A 23,406-nucleotide genomic window follows, 5' to 3' on the forward strand; every position below is an offset into this window, starting at 1 on the left:
TGTAAAACTGTGATCGCTATATTAAAATCAGGGCAAGTGTGAGTCGTGCTCGCGATACTAGGTAAGGATCTCGTAAAGTAAGCTATAGAAAAACCGATTTGCAAAACCAATTGCTTAACTATCAAATTCTTAATTTACCAACCTTACCCTACCTTGGCTTGGCTGTTTATTTCTAGTATTTTTTTAAACAAGAACAGAAATATATCATCTGTAAAATCTTGACTGTTTAGATATCATGGTTCAAAATAGACCCGGGTGATAGAAGGACAGACACACGGATAGATAGCAGCCTTCATTGATAGGTTCCATTTTGGCCCTGTTAGTAAGGAACTCCATAAACCATGATGGGATACTATTAATTCATAAGGTCATTTTTCATACCTTAGTATGAAAAATTTGATTTTATCTAATAAAATCACGCCAGAGAAATTTCGCAATAACTAATCCTAATATTAGGCCATTATAGAAATTGATAAACGACGAAATATGTACCGATTTCACTAAATTTATCTAAAATCGACAAAGCCATTCCAAAAATCAAAACACCCACGTTTATATTGTAGAGATTCAACTTTTATAGGCATGATATACCGCTTTATAAAAAACAACGATAGAATGTTTTTTGTTTCAATACTATTTTTAAAACTGGTCTTTATTATTCCGGGCAATAAACAATCATAAATGCGTATTACAATAATTATGCAAACTGCAAAGCCTAGATTTATAATAAAGTGAAAATTTACACAAAGGAAAATAACATTGTACTCAAGAGGTATTATTATCAATTTTATCCCTAGCTATTATTATTATTTTATAGCTAGCTCTTATGCTATGGACAACATCCTCATTTATCCAGTAAATTTACTGTACACCTAATTAGCTGGATGCGAGCAGCCAAAGATAGCGATCTCGGTGGCGAGCAATCGGGGAGGCCTATGTCTAGCAGGAGATACCATCAGCACATATTCGTGAACTACTGTGATTTTGATGATACTCAATAAACGTATTACCGATATAGCTATTTTGCTACCGATAATTCCAAACCCTTTCTAGAGTCTCAATATTCCTTAAATTGGACTATATTAAGCGCGTGATGAATTGCTATGCATTGCTGCACACCGAATGCGCGAGACGTTGTACGGCAGTTCAGGTTTGGTAAGTAAGAATCTGATATTACGCAACTAGATTCATTCAAAACGGCCTACTTGTTTTTTTTTTGGATCTTGATTTTAATTTTGTCACTTTTCCTCCCCTAGAAGGTGGGTCCAAGAGGATCAACTCTAGTAGTGGATGCGAGAGGAAATTACTACGTATCTTAGAACGTCACCTTGCTTCAGCAGCTACAACGGTCTTATTCCAATAGATTGTAGTAGTCCTCCTGACCTCATACATGTTAAACTCCACTATTTTCTCAGCAAACACAGGCCCATGTATCTTAGTTAATTTGGTGGTCAGCAAGCCTGCATATCGACTGATTTATTTACTTAGGACCAGACATGAGCAACTTAATTATGCCTGCCTTGTTTCTTTGGACGTAGTAAATAAATCTCTGCTAATACTTTGACTGAAGATTATTTGGATGGAGAAAGTATTCTCGTTAAGAGAAAATATAGTAAGGTTTGTTCTAGTTTACGAATAATTTAATAAGATTATTCTATTTTTGTCAAGGTTTGGAAAGCTTCTTCCAGTTTCTCTTTTTTTATTTAAGTAGGTAACCCTTGAAAAATAATTTTATTTTCTAAATACAAATCTCTTGAACTATTTTAAAATTAGGACAGTAATCAGTCGCTCGGTTTTTCTAAAAACAAAATCATTGTTCGTAAACTTTTTCTTCCTCTTCGAAGAAATAATTAATTAATCATATTCCCGAATTAGATTCTCAGAGAATTAGGTTATTATGTGCACTAAAACTGACTAAATTTTTTTCTTTAATTATTACGAAGAAAAACGAACGTGATTTCTGATCTTTCGTTCAAAAGGTAGAGAAATAAGTCAGTGCTGTATATTCTCATTTTCCTCTTTGAGTACACTAGAACTCACTAAAACCTATTATAGACTGTTTAGCAACTGATCATCTAATAATAATTCCTTTCTGTTTTAAGATTACAATTAAAATAACTCAATACCGAAACAAGAGTAGGGCAACCCAACCCACTTACAAATATTCTTTTCAATTTAAAATTAAGCAAATCCTCTTTTGTTTTACAGATTACTGTAAATTATTTACATTACGTTGTCCATCACATTCACCCCTTGCGCCCGTAGTACGCGTCCACTCCCCGCTAGTTGTCGGCGTCCACGCCCCGCGTAGCTGAGCCCAGTTGTCATCTCATACCCGATAAGGGAAGCACGTGCGTTTGCTCCCCTTCTGACTAACTTTTCGAGTTCGTAGCATAACCGTTCCTGGAACTTGTTCGATTTAAAAATATTTATTTTTGTGCTAAGTGAAGTTGTTTGTTCGTGTTTGGATTTTGTTGGTAAGGAATTTATTTTTTGTGTATTTTTTATGTTAATTGAAAACGGTTTTAAATATTTTAAGTGTCCGACAATGTGTGGGAAATGGCTTTTAGTATTTTCTGCTTTAATACTTAGAGATCGTTTTTAAGTTTACATAGAATTCTTTTTGTGTTAATTTGAATCAATTTTTAGGATGATTTTAATGTTTTGTGTACTTTATGAGGAAACAATTTTATTTTTAACTAGAGAAATCATATTTGTTGAATAAAATATTACAAACATACTTGCTAAAAATTAACTGCAAAAAACACTTTGACCAATCTTGTTGAAGTCAAATTACTGGATGAGTTTTAACAAAAAATTGTATTAAAAATTATTTTATTGGATAATTGAGTTAGTTTTTTTTATAATAATAATTTTTAATATATTTTTTACAATATCTTTTCACAATTTCAATGAATATTACTTTTTTATTCATAAAATATTTTTATTACTGCTTCACAAATTTTACCGGCTCACCCCAAAAGCTGACCACAAATCTCATACAGGTCATCATTTGACAATACCTACGTAGCTCTTATCTTACCTGCCAGACAAATGAAAGCCGATATAGCCCATACTATAGTACCATAGTGACGTCACGATAGGTGATAGAACGAAGCCAATCCCATTGTTTTCGTATCCTGCCCCAGGAAGTAGTCAGCCACCCTATTCTTAGTACGAAAGCTATTGCCAATGTATCTGGACCACACGGTTTGCCTGCATAGCAACGCAATATTGGCTATTCGGATGTGAGTTCTAAATACGAATATGGTTTTATAAATAGGTAAAAATTCGGTCTGGCGTTTTATTGATTTTGTTTTATTTTTAGAACGAAAACGTTTTTAGTATTAAATTTTGTGAAACGTTTCTGGCCAGTTTTCTTTTAGATTTATGAAACATAACTAGCCAGTCCACGACTTATTCGCTTTTTTTTTATTATTAAGGCTAGGTTCTATTTCTTGTTTATTTACATCCAGTTAGTAGTTCATTTTATTTAAGGAAGACTTCGCAGAACTTAAGACGTTTTTTAAATTATTTAGACCATCATTAAATTATTAGTAAATATCTATAAATAAATAAAAAACTTTAAAATAAAAGATACCTGATATTATGCGGAAAGTGGGTTTCTGGAAAAATGTTGCATATTGTTACTTAGTTTTGCAGGTTAACATTATGTAAATTAGAAAATGTAATTGAGTAGTGAGGAGATATAGAAAAATATTTTCGTTGAAATAATATAAAGAATTGTATAAACAGTACTCACATTAACTCCAGCCATTACGGTTGATATAAAATTAAAACCTCAAAATAATGTTCCTTTCCATTGTGTATGTTTCATTAAACACTTTATTGCTTTTGTATAAAATTATTTTTTGGCGTTTTATCAAAATAAAGCGTATTTTTCTAGGATATAGTTCGGTTTTCCTCATATAGGCTAATTAAAACTGTTAAATCATCGCTTATTTCGAAGCTTCAATGATGAATGCTAATTTGAGAGTTGAGTTGTGAAATATTCTTTCGATTGACAGAACAAATAAAATTCAATAACGTTCTTCAGTACTATTTACAATCAGCAACAAAATATAATCATAATGAAATCTGTCAAGCAAAAAAAAAGTAATTTAAACTCTGAATACTAAAATATTGCGATGCCACCTCGAAGGTCCTTATCCAATATAAAACACAAAAACATAATATCTCTAAAAAAAATGTCAATTACTTCCATTCACGGTTCAAAATTGGTCTCATCACGAATTTCTTTAAGAAAAAATATAAAGACAGGCTCTTTACGTGTAATATTCTGGCCTTTAATAAATGGCGGAAGAAATACGGCTGAGAGGTATTTTGGAAGATTTTTTTTTAAGAATTTTCATTGTGAGTGGTCGTCCACAAAGACGGGGAAGCTCAACACCAATTAGTGTCACTCGTTTATTAGTTCGCGAGGCTTCGGGAGGCGGTAAACCCGGGCGTGTGGTCCAAGTGATGAGCGGGCGGTGTTTAAACTAGGAATTCTAGTTAAGTGTAAATTAATGTTTGAGTGGTGCTATAATAAATTTAGGTTAGTCGCGTCTTACAAAATATGGAATGGCAACAATGCATGGCCGAAAAAACCAGTAAACTAGTTTGAAGTCATCAAATCATTAGAAAAACGTTGATAGCCTTCTTATTAAAATTAACAAAAAAGAACCTGTTATTATCTGAATTTGATAAATTTATTTACTCTTAAATATTTTTTTACATATTCACACCGTTCTCACTATCTTTCGTAGTGTAGCATCTTAAAATATTGCGAAGAGCGGGAATACTTTAATTTCTAAAACGCTCACAGCCCATGACTTAGTGTATAATTTGGTTCCTGGGACATTTTGTGGACTAAACCTAACTTAAATAGATGTTACAAGAGTGTTATCTAATGAGGCTCATATTTTGTCTCACGACGTTAGAATATTTTAGTCTTTTTGTTTACTATGAGTACCTCGTTGCAAATTCCGTGCTTTTAGACGCTGAGTTTGTTGTCACTATCAAAATTATTGGAATCAAAATAACAGCTCCTAAATTATAGGGACCCATTAATCTGTAAGTTTATATCCGTGACTAGTGACAACTGTGCCTAACTCAGTTGTCAATCTCTTTTATTTGCTACAGATAGCTGTAGCAAATGGCGTATATGGCGAAAAGTGGAATATATTTTTTCTTATTCCTCCTATTAACTATTTCTGATTAATTTCGTTGCGGTTCTAAGACCGCTAATCGTTTCCCCTGGGAGACGCTGAGCTTAAGTGTTTCGGTGGTCTTCATTTGTTTCATTATAGATCCTGGCTTGTAGGAGTCTAAAAGACGGGCTTTTAACGCTGGCAAGTGCCAATTAAAGAATAAAAACATTTTTAAGTCTGAATTTTGGCCATGTATAGTTTTATACTATAGAGTTATAAGACAATCGAGGACAGGTAGAAAGAATTGAGTCCTTAAAGTTTGAAAACGAAAAAATGTCGAGTAAGTCATTTTACCACGACATTCTGACTATGACACAATACAAGCAGCTGTGTGATCTATAAACATTTGTTTCAAGTATGATTATTTATTCAAGCGTTTTGAATGTTACTGGAGCCACCCACGACAGCATGACACATTTATACATTGTAATTCTGGCGCGGGAGTCAATTTGAACTGACATTTTAGCAAGTGACGTGATGATCGCAAATATGTTTTAATAATCATGATAATGACGTCATTACGAATTCTGGCCACGGAGTCTAGTGCAGGATATATTATAGTGCACAAGATTGTCCCCAAATACAGGTGCGCAGTCTGTTCCCTTAGCCCGATGGTATGGGATTCAGACAATATCGGAGGGAGATCAGAAAATATGAACATTTTTGAAAACGAAATCGAAAACAAAACACGAAAGCTTAAAAGTAGGTTCATGCCTTGGGAACAAACTTGAGACTTTTGAATTGTCAGTCCAGCGATCTTACCACTAAGCTAGCACACACATATATAAATTTATTATACTTCCATATCTTACGGCATTTCATCTTCTGGAAATTGTTAACACAACTTTATTGCGATTGGACTGTTATAATATTATGACCTATTAGCTAATTGATTACAAGGACAGCTATTATCATTGACCTCGCTATTCGCGAAGTTTTATTCGTCCATTGAGAAAATCTTGAATATTAGTTTAATATTTATGTCTCCCTAGTCGGACCTTTGTGTGTGTCTGGCGTACTATAGACAGCCCACAATTAACCCAATCACAAAAGTTATTTATGCTTAATACTGCTTTAATTTGGACTATCAAGTAATGGTATTTTATAGTTACCAGGATGTATTTTCGTCTTATGTTTATTATTATCGGTATATTTAAGTTGTCTGTATGGGTTGGCCTCCAATCCAAAAATCGAAAAATTTTCTCTGACTTTTAAAACTCTTTTTATAAAAAAGACTACCAGAAAGAAATACTGATTCTATATTAGTCATAATTGGGACATGACCGATATATTTAATCTTCTTTTTTTCTGTCGATAGGTCTAAAGTCAATATTGAGATCTGCTACTTGCCTTCATAGAGATCCAGCTCTGTTAACTCAAAGTTATATCCTTTTGAGGGCATTTATTCAGTTTCATAAATAAATACAATAAAATACATAACAAGTGACCATTATCTGGGCAAGAAATTCTTTAAACGTTTCCTGATTTTCATATGCATATACGATATTTCGTGCGATCACTGCATACCACTTCTGCGTGATTCGCTCTCGTCGCATTCTTCATTACATAGCACTCATGTATTGGATAATAGGGCCTGTAGGTATTCTTTATGAGGGATATTCTGAGTTGATCGCATTTAAAAATTATTATTTTTAACTTTATAATCAACTGAAAATTAAGTTCGTTCTCATTTTTAAACGATTAATTGAAAAGTATAAAGCTGAAAAAAGACGAATACAGTCTCTGGTTTTGTAATATAAATTGTTCGGTTCTCATCTTGAAGATAAGTCGCCTATCTTCTATGTAATTTTTGGCATTTTTCCTTCTTGAAGTTCAAGCTATACTAAATTGAACAGAGAGTTTCTGTTTAGTAATTTAGGCAATGAACATAACAAACAAGCAAGTTATATAATTGGTTTTCAGATAATTAGGTCATATTGGAACAAGATTTTGCATTCAAATACAATATACAAAACTACCATCAATCAAGAAATCAAGAAAAAAACTTAATTGCAGTGCTCTGTCCCGCAATACTAGACAAAAACTCGATTACCTTTTCCTCTTTTACATTTGTTGTGACTTCAAAACTATATTGTCTTTATTCAGACATTTGCGATCCAAGCTTTTAGGAATAAAACCGGCAAACAGTACATAAAATGGAGACTGGAAGCTCAATCGAGTTCTGTATACTAAAGGACCTCGCTCTAAAACAGAGGCTATAAAAATACATTCCGAAATAACCACCTTACGTTGAGCGACAATAAAGACGAAATTCCCTTGTGCATATATGTCTAATTTTCTTTACAGTGTTGATAACTACACGACATGACATGTAATAGTTTGATGACGGATGGCCTGACAACTGAGATATGTTTGTGACTTTGTACTTTAATGTGTAAACAACATTGTCCATAGGTAATATTCGATTTTACGCGGATACGAAACTCATTGCTTTGTCCGTAGCGTAATCTGAAACTGCGGTATTCGATACAATGTTTCGTGTCATCAGTTGTATTATTGAATTCAAACTTAATTTTAAAACAATAGAGAGATTTATTTGATTATTAGGGTTATGTACTTAAATAGTTATAGTACCTGAACAATCACCGTTGTTCAGGTACTTAGACAGTTTTGTGTGGTCATAAAGTTGACTAGTTTTTTCTTGTAAAACTTAGTTGTTGCCTTTGTGACTGAAACAGCCAGTGTTGGGAGTATGACTTTCACTTGACCAGTTTTCAATATTCTCTTCGAGAATAACTGGCATTGCTCTTTTACACATACACTTCTAGGATTCCAGTCTACAAAATAAATGCTTCATACATAGACATTTAACTGTGAACGTAACAGAGATAATTTTTAAATAAATCCAAATACAAGCAAAAGTATATTCAACTTTTTAAACAAATATTAGAAAACATTAATTAAGAGGTTAGATTCGTGTTATTCCAATCAAAGTTTCAAGGTAGCAGTTCAATTTAAATTTTACAACGATCCGCCTAAGTCTATACCAATTTTAAATGTATGTTCATTCGGGCTTCAAAAGATTTTCGATTATTAAATACTTTGTTAACAAACCTCAGGTACCAGTCACTGTTCTGAGAGTAATAATTAAAGCTGATCGGGTAAGGTCCACAACTGTGGGCTATTGATTTTTCAAAACTAAAATAATTCTGAAGAAAGTTCACCATACAATGAATGAACTCGCTAAGCTAAAAGTTTATTGAAGTTGTTATAAGTTTCTATTGCTTGTTACACGATTGTGTTGATGTGGGTGTATTTAGTCCATTTTAATGATATCTAATGTATAAAAGACGAAATGAAGAAGAACAAAGAAATCTGTCTGAAATTCGCTTTTGGCTTATTAACATATAATAAGATGATAAAATATACGTATTGAAGAAAATTAATGATCGGATGGCTTATATTATGTTGGAAGGCAATTAGGTAATTTTATAAATTGTTCTGTTTCTCGTATTGATTTGAATTTGAAGATAAACAGATGTTCAAAGAGTATAAAAGAAGCCTTTGTTTTACATGTAGATATATATTCTTTAAGGTACAATTTGAAGGAAAAAAAGCCTTTCACTGGATGTTTCGGTTGCCAAAGGCATTTTGTTGTAAGAGCAAAACACATTAGTTTACCGTAAATAATAAAGACAAAAAATATTCATGTCTGCCTGTACAAAGTAAGAACATACTAGTATAATTTCTATAGCAGGGCATTAAATTTGTCCAAAATCATCTCTACAACATCAAAAGTTACTTAAAATTTAATACTTGTATGTGTTCACTTACATAACTCTATAATAAGACTTAGCAAGTAATTCGTCAAAGTTAGTGTTCTAAAGTTAGTTCGAGCCATCAATAAAATACAGTCAGTTCATTGTGTAAAATTTTAAATAATTGCAGTAGTTAATTAGTTTTTAAACTAAGTGTTCGCAAGGAGTCCTGGCTATGAAGTTTCTACGTTTAATTTTGAAATGAGGTGCAATATTTTGAATTGTATTTCAGCGTCTTATTTCATTCTTCCATTGTATGTTGTTTTTATTAATTTTCTTATTAGTTTTATAATTTATCTTTAGACTAGACCAAATTCGTGTAAAGTAAGTTTAGACTGGAAAAAATGTAAAGCAGAAATAGGTCAACATACACACACGTTAAAAAAAGACCCAATTACGAAATATATTTTCCAGCCAGTGCTTTTTAATAAGTCACCAGTCGGGTTATACGTATTGAGGTCGTAATATCACATATCACAAAACAAACTACACTCGGAGCTGACTGCAGGCCTTACAAATATTTGCTCAGAGCGAGCTCAAACGGTAAGAGCCACTCTTGGCTCAAAACGGAATGGCTAAGCCACTGTGCCAAACTGCTCCTTGTTTCCGAAACTATTTCGGGGGTCAGCTTCTAAAGTTTATTATAATTAGCAGTTTACCCTAATTGACCGAGTGAAAACGGATGCTAATTACTGGGAATGTCTTTAAATTTTGAGAAGCACTTGTGGAACAAATTTTGATATGGCAATTAAGTATTTTACACCAGTTAAATTAAAGGTTCAACTTTTTCTTTACATTTTACTATTAAAAATAAAATTACATTTCTGCGATGAATTTGCGATGATCTTAACTACTAATGCTTAACTTAACTACTAATTCCCGCAAATACCTCAAGCCCACCATTTTCACAGCCTTACAAAAAACCAACATAAAAATCCACTTTACTATGCACTTTGCGAAGTTCTTAAACAAAAGCCAATCAACAAAGACAGGTACAAAAAATGAGCACTCGAAAAAGCCATAGTGCTCAAAACAATTCGGGCCTGGCCAAGCCGTACCCATTCATAAGCCGAGCCTAGCCGTAAATTTGCTTAAAGGCGGCTTCCATTATGCACCCATACGGACAGCCCAGTGCCGCTGACAGCAAGTTACGAGAAGGCAACTCTCACCACACCATTTATAAATAACGCCTTTATATTTACTATGAAGAAAAGGTTTTGGCGTTAACGCATTATCAGATTATATGCCTCGATTATTGCTGTAGAACTAAAACGTTACGAGAACTACTGGTGTTTCTAATATATCAAAAATAAGTTTTAGCAGTTCCAGTTACAAAAACCTGTAATTTTCGTTTAGATCAATAAACTATTAGGGCTTCCTTTTCCTGGTTTCAGTTAATTATATCAGAATTCTTGGTAATGTGGAAAAATAATATTCTCAAGATACCTTTATCAGGAGATCATTTTACTTATCTCATATTAATATTACGTACTTCGTAAACAACAACCCGCATGATACAAAGAATAAGTCTTATACTGCTAGTGAATGACCGGTATATCCGTTTATGAGTAAGCAGAGCTAATGTAGCTAATAAAAGATAATGTCACGTTGTTAAGAGCATTGTAACAGTAAAGAATAACATCGTTGAGTGTCTGATGCTTTTGGACCACATTTTTATCATATTTCCAATCCTTTTTTTCTTATTCTGCGGGATATCCAGTGGAAGGTGCTAAGTAGAGTATTCGACGATTGAGACAAATAGTCTGAATTTCTAATTTCGTATTAGAGCAACCGGGACAATCTAGATTAAAAGCTAATGAAATTCCCTTATTGGATGAACCCGCAAAGATGTTTAAAACTATTGTCTAAAGAGTTATAGACGAGGAGCTTTGGGAGTATCTGGAATGTTTATGTTTTCCTAAGTGATAAAAGATGCCATTTCGCTAAACTACAGCTGGTGAGGTCAAGGCTCCCGTATTTCGTCGATTGCGTCATCGACGAAGTTACGGCTGTCTTTATGGGAGACGTTATGGTGTATTTTGAGGGTTATGTAATGAATGCGGACGTGTCGTTTTTCCAGTAAACTTGCCTTAAAGAAAGGTATGGCAGTATTAAATCAGGTTCATGTCTTGATTTGGATTTTGTGCACGATTGCTTTAAGAAAGAGAGATTGATTCTAAAGAATAGGTTTAAAATTGTTGAATAATACTCTTAATTGTATAAGAAGTACTTTATCGAACCCTTCCTCAACCTTAATACGCAAACACATATAATTCACCTGTATTGTATTTTATACCACGAATACCATTACTAAAAACACAAAAGGCGTGACATTTCCTAAAAACTAGAATTCCGGGAAAACGTAATTCTCCATTGTCATCAAACGGTCAGCTTCATCTTCCAAATCTATACAAACAAGTGACACTCGTCTCAAAAACCCGACAAAAGGTACATTTAGAGTTCTCGTTACACAATTATATAAGGGGACCGCACTGTGCGCCTATTGAAGGAATTGAATAAACGAAAAGAATCCGCAGGTAAAATTCTATGGGCAAACGTGTCTAGTGATAAATTTTAAGGATTCCGGGCAAAAAATTGAGAGGTTGTTTGAAGGTACAGGTACAAATAGGCAGGTAGTACGGTTGATAATTTGTGCGAAAGCAGTGTTAAAAGATTTTTTCATTTCATTGGAATGTTTAAATACAATTTTTGTTTTGTGATTTTGCATCAGTATTTGGTATTATGAAAGATCTACCCTTTTAAAGTGGGTTCGTAACAATTTCTGTTGTTTATTTTTTCATTCAGTTCGTCTTTTGAATTCAAAGGTGTACTGCGACGCTAAATTGTTAAATATTTAAGAAGCTTCTTAAATTAAGTTATTTAAACAGGTTTCTAAGACAAAAGTCTTAATAGCCTTAAAACCTAATAAACTCTATAAAGTTGAACCTTATAAAGACTTAGTTGAAGTCATAAAAACTTTTTAATTTATAAGTTCAAAGATTTTAGGATGAATACAAATTGCTCGTATACTTTAGCAATATAATCTCTGGGGAAAAAAAAACAAACAATTTTCATTTCGTCTTACATTTTAATCTTAAGCCCCGATCAGATCGATTTCCTTCGAATCAGCACAAAGCTGGCGTAAAAGACAATATTCTTAAAGGATTAACGATCTCTAAGGTTAAGACGATTCTCGTCTTAGTAGAAAAAGATACGGCTTACCATACACCGTGTTTGAACATTCCGGGTATTTACTTCGGTGTGTGCCGGAACATTTTCGTTAATGTCAGTGAATCCTCTTAATTGAATTTAAGATGTGATCTCACTGTGTGAACATCGAGAGAATTTGTCTTTTTTTTATTATTGGTGTAACGTACTTAATTAATTTACCGTGGTGATGATTAGATGATTTTATGAATTGTTAAAGTCTCAATTAGGTTTTATCTTTATAAATTTACTTTTATAAATTTGAGCTTTATGTCACATAACTTTTTGGTACTTACTAGCCACCATAGTAATGACATACTGTTACACACCTTTGACTACCAATATCATGTAATTCTCCTTATCGAAAGTTGTCCCTATTGTTAAAGAAATATATAAATAATTCGTTCAAATTTAACGAAGTTATGAAACCTTACACTAAATCAACACAACTACTTACAAGAAACTAATTCACTGACCATAGACAGGCAATAAAATAAACGCCAATAATTTCACAGAAAAGGGTGCCCTCGAAAGCCGAAAAGACGTAATATTTTATCAAAACAAATTCAGCGATAAAAGCTCAGGACCAAACGTTCGGGCGTTCGCCTAATGGAACTAGAGCTTAACATTAAGCACGTAGCTCCCTCGTATTATTTTAATGTCGCATTTTGCGAGCGTGACAAAGATCAAAGCAGTGATTTTACACACTTGTCTTTTGAAATTATGTGAGAAATTTACGAAATAAACATTTTCTTTCCAGTGTTTTCTGTTTCATTAGTTTTTATTAGTTTAGGGTTAATGTAATAACTCTTGCTCGATGTTTTTGTATTGAAATAAAACTTATTTTACGGGTTATTGCGCTTTTCGTTTGGATTAGCTTTTATTTGGAAACGTTTTGGTAATATATTTTGTGTCGATATGAACTTTATTTTGCTAACGTTCAAATTGATACCACCCCAACTAAACCTGTTTTTTTAATCTTTTAATGTCTCTCAAAATCTCAATGTGCAGTTAACATTAAAAGGTAATTCGTCATCGCTATACTGTGTTTCCCATATAATTTAAATCTTTCAAATATGAAATGATATAAAACACCAGAATCATAATAGTAGCTGCATTAGGTTTCCCAATACACCGGCGGCGGCCGGCCATCACAAGTATTGATTTCATCTAAAATAACCGATTTCAATGCAGACGTTTTAAAGGTGACCTTTCGTATGAGGCGGTAGCGATAAGAGATTAATGATAACTGAGTTTCGATCCGAATTTAAACATATAAACATGTATTTTTTTCTTCTTGAACTAAAAATTCTTATAGTTTAACCTAGACGTGCTCACTTTACTTGGCTTGAATGGCTTTAATATATTTGTAATAGCCACTATTACACTTTCGTGTGAGTTCTTCCTCGTAGTTATGAAGACTAAGATATTTTTTGATCGAAGTAATAGTTTAAAAGCGTATACATAGTCTCCCCGTTTTTGTAAAGTAAAATTCTTTACTGCTCGTCTCTTATTAATCATAGCGTGATGCTATACCTTCCTCAATAAATGGTCTATCGAAAGCGGAAATAATTTATATCTCTTCTAATATACAAAATTCCCGTCTCACAATGTTAGGTACCGTACTCCTCCGAAATGGCTTATGCGTATTCAGTAGGTCTGAGAATCGACTAACATCTAGTTTTCATAAGTGTAAAGGGTTGATCACACTAAAAAAAATATTTTTGGACGAAATTTTTTGTTTTTATTTTTTTATAATGTGGCATTAAAAAATACATACAATTAGAAAAAAATATTAGGCAAAACAACGTTTGCTGGGTCAGCTAGTCTGTATATACCGTCTTTCATATTTTTAGCAAGGTTTTAATTAAAACAAGTATTATTTGAATTAAATAAAGAGCAAGACATATCGTTCTTCCGTCTCTTGCAGTTTTCAGAAGGAGGTTTATATTGCTGAAGAAAATAAAACGAAATAGTCAAACGAAATAAAAGTGAACTGCATTTACTTTACGTCACAGTAAGGATTAACTTTCCAGAAATAACTTTAAGGTTCAAAGTTTATATCGGTTTTATTATTTTACATTAAATATGTAATAATTTATTTAATGCGTGTGTCATAAACTGGAATAACTACTTTAAAATCAAAATATTAAAGTTCAAATTACAACTTTATATGGCCAGATTAATGCTAATTAATCTAAGTAGCTATTTTTATAATCAAAACTAAAATTGAATATAACACGAACAGAACACTTAAGACAATGACATGTTTTTGCCTAATTAATATATTTATATTTTTCCTCTATATATAATATGTTTTTTTCGTCTAAAATGTGTAAAATATATACCCATGTTTATATTAATACAAAAATATTTAATTTCAACATTTTTATATTGTCACTTAATTCATCAAACTCTAAATGCAATACCCAAAAGAAAACACTCTTATTCAAAACAAATACGTTCTTAACAAAATCCGCCTGTTAATCCAATACCGAACTATGATTGAGAACGTTACGAATCTGTAATCTAAAACGTACATTGTTACGAATAGTATTACGCCAGCCCATAGCTGTCACTGCATCGAGTATTCATTAGATATACATAACAAACTAGTACGAATCAATGTTGCCATTGAAGATTATCTGATTTAATTATAATTTATAAATAGTAATCTGAATATCGATAAATGTCTGAACATGATGGATTACATTTAGAAGTGTCAGGTCAATTTAAAATGACTGACATGTTTCTAAAGATTTTCGCTATATTAATTTCAACACCCAGTTTCCTTATATTCTTAACTTATATTTTTGTACTAACATGCCTCAAACACAATTTCCTATAGTACAGACCACATCGGATTAACTCATCTCAAACATGTTTGGGTCTGATCATTTTTTGCCGAAACAAAGTTTACAAGACCCATGTTATCGGTATCAAAATGGATTATTGTTACTGTCCTCTGTCAATACACCCCGAAACACAAATCAAACAAATATAGCGACGTTATTAAAAAAGAATAGATGATTTTTGTTCGGAAGCCTGTGTAAATAAAGTAGGTCGAAACAAACAAAAGCTCCTTAAACGAAACGTTGGAGTTCTAACAGTATCTTTTTACAAGTTCACCCCGAATAGGTATTGCGGGCGCGATTTCAGACAGAATTAAATTTGAAAAAAGTCCGATCGAGCTCGGCTTGGATGGAACCGTGGAAAGTGTAATGATTTTTAAGAATTCGATTCCTTTTGAAATGTAAGCAAAGAGTTTTGTTTTTGTTATGAAACTCTATAGTAACGTAACTACTGCAATTGGTTTCCTAGTTTCAATGAACTTGCAATATGATTTTCGTTTTGTTGTTTTCGAACTGGTTTGCATAAGGATAAGTGCTGTGCAGAAACTTCAAATTTGTAGGTGTGGATTTTGTTAAGAAAAACTCGCACATAAGTGAGGAGCATCACAATTTACCTGTTTCAACAATATTTATCAACAATTTATTGTTATCAATAATTATTTTAATATCACTTCAAAGTTCAAGATTAAACGCTCCAGCTGCACATAAATTGAATTCCAATTTCCGCCCAATCCTAGTGGCTCTAACAATCCATAGAGCAGAGTATGGCTTACTGAAATATCATCCAAATACAATTTTTCCTCAAAACTCGGCTTCACAGACACACGCTATCACCAACTGCGTTAAATTGGGAATTTCCCAATCCCAGATTGGAATGGTTCCTGATAAATGACCCTCTATTTTAGAGCACCTAATACCGTCATCGCCGAATGGAGAGTGATATTGCTCTACTCCTCTAGAGAATTACTCGCAGGCTTTTTATTACACCTCGTTATTGTAGACCTTTTTATCCCATTTCATAAAACATTAAAAGTACTAATTAAGGATAATACAATCGTATTTTAAAAACAAAAGAAATATGTTTTTTTAGATCAAATGAAATCCTGACTTGAAGAGACTACACATAACAATTCGTATTTATGTTACGAAATACATAATTATGAAAATTTTGAAAACATTTTCGAGATGAAAGTTCGAGAGCTCTCATAAGACAAAGACGTACTTCTTCAAAGCGGCTTTATAAGAAAAAATCGTGAATCTTCGCACGATATTAAACTTTTAACAATAACAAAAGACTTAACTGTCGAACTTTTGTATGTCGATCTAACAATCCCTTTAATTAAAAGCGTCGCGAACGCGTCAAGGGATGCCCTTAAAATTTCAATCCCTAATAACCATTTGAAAGAAACAAAAAAGTCAGCACACAAAGTTTTTTGTTCCGCTCACACTGATTACAATCCTCTTTCGCGTGAAAAAGAAAAAAAAAACGTTTTTAATTAAACACGCAGATGAGCTAGTTTCGTGATGTGTAATTTTCTTTTGATGACAATGCTTTTGTATTTTGTAAATTCATCTGGAGGAATGAATGGTTTATGTAATTTTTGGTTTTAATTAGTTATCGTATACAAAATATAAATAGAAATGGTTGTAATATCTTAAACAATTAATTTTAATTTGCGGTTCACCTTTCCACATTTCATTTTCCCTATATCAAATATACCTAACCTTTTCATTATATTTTGAGATATCTGTCAAAACAAGTTTCGAACTACACACCCTTAAAAATAGAAACGTTAAGGTAAAAGGTATCCTAAGCAAACAAAATGATACAAAACGTTGTGCTAACGGCACGTGGTATGACGAATACAATTTTACCCTAGCTATTTGGTATATTATCAAAGTAATTATAGTAAAAAATGATAACAAAAAGCCGAATTTCCAGAGGGTGAGCGCAGCATAAATGACTCAAAGTCACGTGACATGTTCCGGTGCGTTCATTACACGCCTCCCCACAAATTAGGCTGAGTGCAGGCGATACATCCGATACCCACTCCAACAAGTCAATGGGCGAATGAATTACGATCAGTTTTGGTAATAAAGTACGCAGTCAAACGCTGAGTCATTGTTTTAAAGCCCACGGTTTAAGTGATTATGCAAATTTACAACTGTCGCCCACTTTCAGGCCGGTCTACGAACGTAGGGGACATTGTTTTAGTAAAAAAATACTGTTAAATGAGCATTTATTTATCTTGAAGCAAATAAAATATTATTTTCTAGTACAATATTTGAAGCCATTTTATTATCTAATGACAATATTTACAAAGCTTCGGTTCCGTTCTAAATAGAGCGTTTTATTAAAACTTGGTAAAAAATTTCAACATTGTATCAACCGGACTTTACGCTAGAGCGCTTTGAAAGCAACTCTTTAATTTGTTTTTTGTTTGTTCCAGGTTAGTGAAAAGGCAAGGGGGACATGGAGACCGTCGTCCAATATTTACTCCTAGCTTTGGCTCTGACTTCAGTGCAAATATCCTACACTGAAAGCCGTCTAAATGAAAAACGCAGAGATAAAACTGAAAGGAGATACCATGGGACGCAAGTAAAAGATAACATATGCGAGATACAAAACAGAGAATCCAAAATACATTGCTATTGCGAAAGCACTGATGTTAAAACCGCAACAAGAGCTGATTGTTGGGTTTTCAACGGCGGTATTGACGAAACAGACCCAATATGGTCCAGTTTCAACTCGCAACCTTATTTGGAAAGGTTAACATTCAACGTTCGATCCGATGGAGCTCTCAAATTCATTCCGTTTCACGTAATCCATCGCATGAAACGTCTGCAAAAACTGTTTATACACTACGCCACTCTAAACAAGATTGAGAAAAGAACATTCACAAACATAACCACACTTAAAGAAATAACTCTGATGAACAACAAAATAACCGAATTGGACTTCTCAGCGTTCACGAATCTCCCGTCGCTCGTAAACCTAACTATAAAAGAGAATAAAGTAACAGAAGTGCAGAGGGACGTGTTCGTCGATTTGCCGAGTCTCAAATATCTGGATTTGTCTTTTAACAGTATCAATCTCGCACACGACGGTTGTTTTGAACATCTGACCGTACTAAACGATCTGATACTGGAGGCTAATTCAATTACGGTACTGACTAGAGACACATTCAGGGGCTTAGCTAATCTGACGAGATTGGATCTGCGGTCCAACAAGTTGTCAATGTTGGGCGATTTAACTTTCACAGAACTGTGGAATCTTAACGAGCTACTTTTGGATAATAACGAATTGAAATTTCTGTCTGAAAGGGCTTTCGATGGTCTCGCTCTGCTTCAGAAATTATCTATGACAGGGAATAAATTGAAGTCTATTAATGAGGGGCTATTAGAAGGTGTTCGCGGGCTTGAATTATTGGATCTGAGGAACAATGAGATGGAACACTTTACTTACGACACAATAAAGCCGATTCTGGAGAACTTGAAAATGAAGAATGCTGTCCTGTATCTGAGTGGTGAGTTGTCTTTTGTTTTAAGTTTATGAGTATTTTCCGTACTTACTCTCTCTGCAACGAAAAGTATTTGTGAAAGTACCGTGGGTGATTTTTAATTATACCTTTAGCTATTTCGGATCGTATTTTATTACCTACACATATAAAACATGACTCACTGTCCAGTGACCCAGCTACGTATACCCACTGTACTTCCTCATCCCCTTAGCTACTATTCATTACAACAGCAAACACTATTATTTGGATAATACCAGAAAATTTATATGTAATTCTATCACTGTCACGGTTATTAAATAAAATGTACGACATTACATCGTCATTATAATGATATTACGCGTCCATTTTTGTTCGCAACATATTATTTCCGAATAAATAGAACACATCGCATTTGTTATTCCTGGGAAGTTAAATAAGTATATTTTGTGCAAACAATGGGGAATTCCCTTCAGAATTTAATCCCCTACTAAAGCACCCTTCACATTAAGGACAATTAATGAATGTAACAGCTCCTTTTATCGACCCGCCATTCCGATAACTCGATTTTTACACAATGGCGCTGTTTTATTAAATACAAACATGTTTGAGTTTCAACATTTTAATTAAGTAAACACGTGTAGTCGAATGATTGAGGGATTAAAGGGTAGTCTTAAAATAGATTCGTGATGTTACATAACTATTGATTGGAATTGATAATGAACGAGACTGAATAAAATTCTTAAGGGAATTGAGTACGTACGTACGTAATTAAGAGATACTTATGTAACACGGACCGTTGTAAAAATAAAATTTTAGAGCATAGAGATGATAGAAAAATTTTACTGTTTAAATTTTCCACAAAATAATAACATCGAACGAACTTAACCAATCCCGACCAACCCTAAAAACAAACATTGGTACCGATCAAGCAACTCAAAGTATATCGAGAAGTTGTCTTTTTACAACAGTTTCATTTTCATTAGCCCCTTCCTGACCTTTACTCACTCCACCAGAAGTTCCAACTCTGACTCACTGGAGCGTCAAATTTCAATCCAATGATATTATGTGATTATAACTTTCCAGTCTCAAGTATATTTTCTTAAGTAGATATTGTATTTTTTGCTAAAACTCTCTCAAAGTTTAGGGAAATATTTGAATAATTCGTTTTCCTTACAATATTGTAATATATAAAAAACAATGCGATATTTTGAAGCGATGACTGTGTATTAAATTTAATTTTCTATTCCAGGTAACAGATTAAGCTGCGATTGCCGCTTGTCATGGATTCAAGTTCTGAGAAACGAAACAAAAAGCGAACCTCTAAAAATGGCTTTGGACGAAGTCACATGTGTTTTGAATGCAGGCAAGAACGTTGTAGCTACATCAAACGATGTGAACACAGCGTTTAACGATGCTAAACCTTCAAAATCCGAACAGCTTTACGAAATCGAAACAAATAGTGAAGTTCAACAAGATGTTAATGAAGAGGAACTATATGAAGATTCAAATCAGTACAAATTTGAACCAACCGTGCAACAAGTAGCGGAAAACCAACTTACAATAGTGAATATGCCTATAGAATCTTTGCCTTGTCCACGAGAACTCGTCCGAAGTGGAGAAGACTCATTGATGCTCTCTTCAAAAGACGAAAGCTATTGGCAATCAAGTTCCAGTTCACAAATGATGGCACAATTCTCTTTAGTATTTTTATTGCTATGTATAAGTGTGTTTTAATTTAACGGTCAAACGATGTGTGTAGCGCTGTATATACATTATTTAGTACTGAAATAGTCGAAAAATCCTAATAACTGCCTCTCAAATCGGATTTGCTCACAAAATACCTACAGATACTAGAGTAGATCACGTAACCGTTACATAAGCGATTATCCTGGGGCCTTTGGAAATGATGGCTCCTTTAATGTCCTAATCAGTGATAAGATTATCGTCTTATATATTTCTCTCTTTGTACATCCCTAATGTTTTCATTTGAGATTTACGGCAGATTATTATTGTGAGACTTAAAGACGGCTGACGATGCCTAACTTTTTTCGCATATTTCAGTACTTAGCTTATCATTTTTATACGTCTGCTACTATGCTTGATTTTTAGATTCTAAGAAAAAAGACTGGTATAGATATTTAATTAAATTATTTCTTAGTAAGTGTAATTTAAAGTCTAGTGTCATTCTCAGGCCAGTGTTAAAGTTTCCATGGACTGGTAGAAACGGTAAATCTATACCCGATGTCGGTAACATAGCAGTTAGCGATGTCGTTTTGGACATGTTCCAACTTGTTGAAAACGTATAAGTGGACGAAAATATTGTGAGCGTCCAAGTTAGATGGGATTACGATTTTGTAGATAAATATTTTTATATGCAGTAAAATAAATTCTCGAAAGAGAGCTTCGAGTATGACAAATCTCAAATCGAAAATACTTAAATAAATCCATTAAATGTTATAAGTGTAGTTATAACTCTGCCAAAGAATTATTCTGCTAAGGTCTTAGTTGTTATGCCAACACAACTAAAAGTTTTCAAGATCTTTGCCTCGGCCCTTATAGCTTAGGGCTTTAGGATTTGAACTTGAGAAACAAATTCGAGTACAAGATTTACTCTCAAAGTAAATAATGGAATACAAATCACTTAAGTGCAGTATATAAAACATCTTGATAAGAAATTAATGGAAGATATGATTTATATTTTATGTACAAAGTTACGAGAATCGTATTAATATTAAAGAAAGTTTCTTAATTCACTGATCTCTTGTACAAATACAATAATATAGAATACAACAGCTGTTCTGTAGATGGTTAAGTATTGATCCAAATGTTTGTGGTAACTTATTCTTGGTTTGAATTGAATCTTAGTAAATAAGTCTTGAACAAATTTATATTAAGACCTGATCATTGCCAAATGGATAAAAAATTAATTTAGATAAAAACTAGATGGTTCTCGTCATTGAGTATCGTCAGTTTTCAAGCAAAAAAACGAAAATCAAAATGGCTTTTGTTTGGGACCTAACATAAAATCAAATACATATTCTAAATTCGTAATACTTCTGTTTTCTTCGATATCCAGTGTAGTGATAAAGAAATAAAGACAGTTTCACATTCCAATCCTGAAAAGGTTTCCTATACCGTAAGTGATATTACCAACACAAATCACGATCTCAAACAAGGCGGGGAAGAGAATCTGTGTGGAATCAAACCTCTTTCTATGTTTGCTATAGATGTGCATGTAAGGAATTTTCGTGTTATCCTAAGGTGTAATATAATCTTGTAAATATTACGTAAGGATTTGGCTATTGTAATTAGTTGGTAAAATAATAAATTGTGATTATGAATTTTGTGTTTATTTTATTTACAAACTTGCTCTTGCGATACTTATTCCAATTAATGAATATGAAATAAATAATATACTTTGTTACTTCTCAAAACTCACACGACATAAAAAAGTGTATATTTTGAACCATCCCAGCTGTATTAATGACATTTCTGAGTTTTTAAAATTCATTCAAAAACTAGGTAAAAGAAAAACAAAGGAAATTCATCCAAAGCAAATCACGTTAATCCTACGCAGCAGGTAAATAGTTCTAGAATCTAGTTAAAATTCGATTTCACGTCTCAACGGCGGTAATCTTGTACAGTCATGATTACATTTAGAACAATACTGATGGGAGTTGAAAATCTAAGGAAAATTATATTAAAAAGAATGCTGGAAGAATAATGTTCAAGGGTATAGTACCCAAAGGGTAAAAACCGGACCCAATAACTTAGTTCCTGGCTCTCCGTCCGTCTGTAAAGCGTCCGGTATCTCAAGAACTGTAAGAACTAGACAAAAGATGCAGTTCTGTTGCAGCTATAACAACAAATGAAAAATCAAGGTAAAGCAACTGACTCCCTAGACAACATTTGAAGTGCTCCCATTAAAAAAAATTGTAAGTAGTTCATTATAGTCTTCCCGGTCTTCTTAACCTTAACCAGTGAGGTTAAGAAAAAATAATATTTTGCGTTGTGATTTTTAAATAAAAAGTATTGTTTTCATTCCCAAACCAAAATTCGTTTGATCCAATTCTTGAGAAAATTTCTTTTGGGGAACGGATTTTTTTGAAACCATAAGTTATTTGCAAGTCAACAATACGGTAATGTAAGTAACTAAAGAAAATACATCGTTTTATGTACGATAAAACATGTGGATAAGTTATTTAAACACCGCGGATTAACCGATAATGGACATTTGCTTGAAACTGTTTCCCATTAGATGAATGATATAGGGCAAATCCCCATAAAGAAAGGAACGAGCATCGATCACCACGTTGACACTTATTTTTGTTCAACGCATGTTATAAGTCTCACCCCATACAAGATGAATCTGTTACAATTTTGTTTAGGTCAGTACGTCATTTCGGGAACATTTTATCTTGTAGATCGTGTATTTTATCGTCCCAGGCTTTTCCCAACTAATATATGTCGAGGTCGACTACCAGTCTAACCAGATTCAGCTAAGTATAAGTGTTTTACAAGTAGGGACTGCTTAACTGACCTCCTCAAACCAGTAACCCGGGCAACATGATAGCTATTAGTTAGACTGATTGTTAGACTTTTGGCTTCTGACTGCCAGTAACGACTGTCAAAGATTTGTGAATAACAGCCTAGACCCACAATTTAACGTGCCTTTTGAAACACGAAGCAACTGGTTATGGTTACCTATCTACGGACTGACCGCGTCAAGCGTAGCTTAACCTGTCATCGATCAACTTAGCCACGAGCTCCTAGATCGTGTATTTATAGTCCCTTAACTAAAAAAAATATTTAGTATTTCAAAGAAAATCTAACCAATACATTCGAATGCTAAAGC

General features: G+C 33.3%; 1 protein-coding gene across 1 annotated transcript; it reads left to right on the plus strand.

Moving 5' to 3' along the window:
• The first annotated feature begins 2,181 nt into the window (after window positions 1–2,181).
• LOC113496071 (connectin-like) lies at window positions 2,182–21,892 on the plus strand. The gene is made up of 3 exons (XM_026875167.1): window positions 2,182–2,477; window positions 17,502–18,578; window positions 19,801–21,892. The coding sequence occupies exons 2-3, from the start codon at window positions 17,525–17,527 to the stop codon at window positions 20,283–20,285; spliced, it is 1,539 nt and encodes a 512-aa protein (XP_026730968.1). The 5' UTR covers window positions 2,182–2,477; window positions 17,502–17,524; the 3' UTR covers window positions 20,286–21,892.
• Window positions 21,893–23,406: the final 1,514 nt, after the last annotated feature.

The sequence above is a fragment of the Trichoplusia ni genome, chromosome 7 (genome assembly GCF_003590095.1).
Source record: "Trichoplusia ni isolate ovarian cell line Hi5 chromosome 7, tn1, whole genome shotgun sequence".
Taxonomy (NCBI): domain Eukaryota; kingdom Metazoa; phylum Arthropoda; class Insecta; order Lepidoptera; family Noctuidae; genus Trichoplusia; species Trichoplusia ni.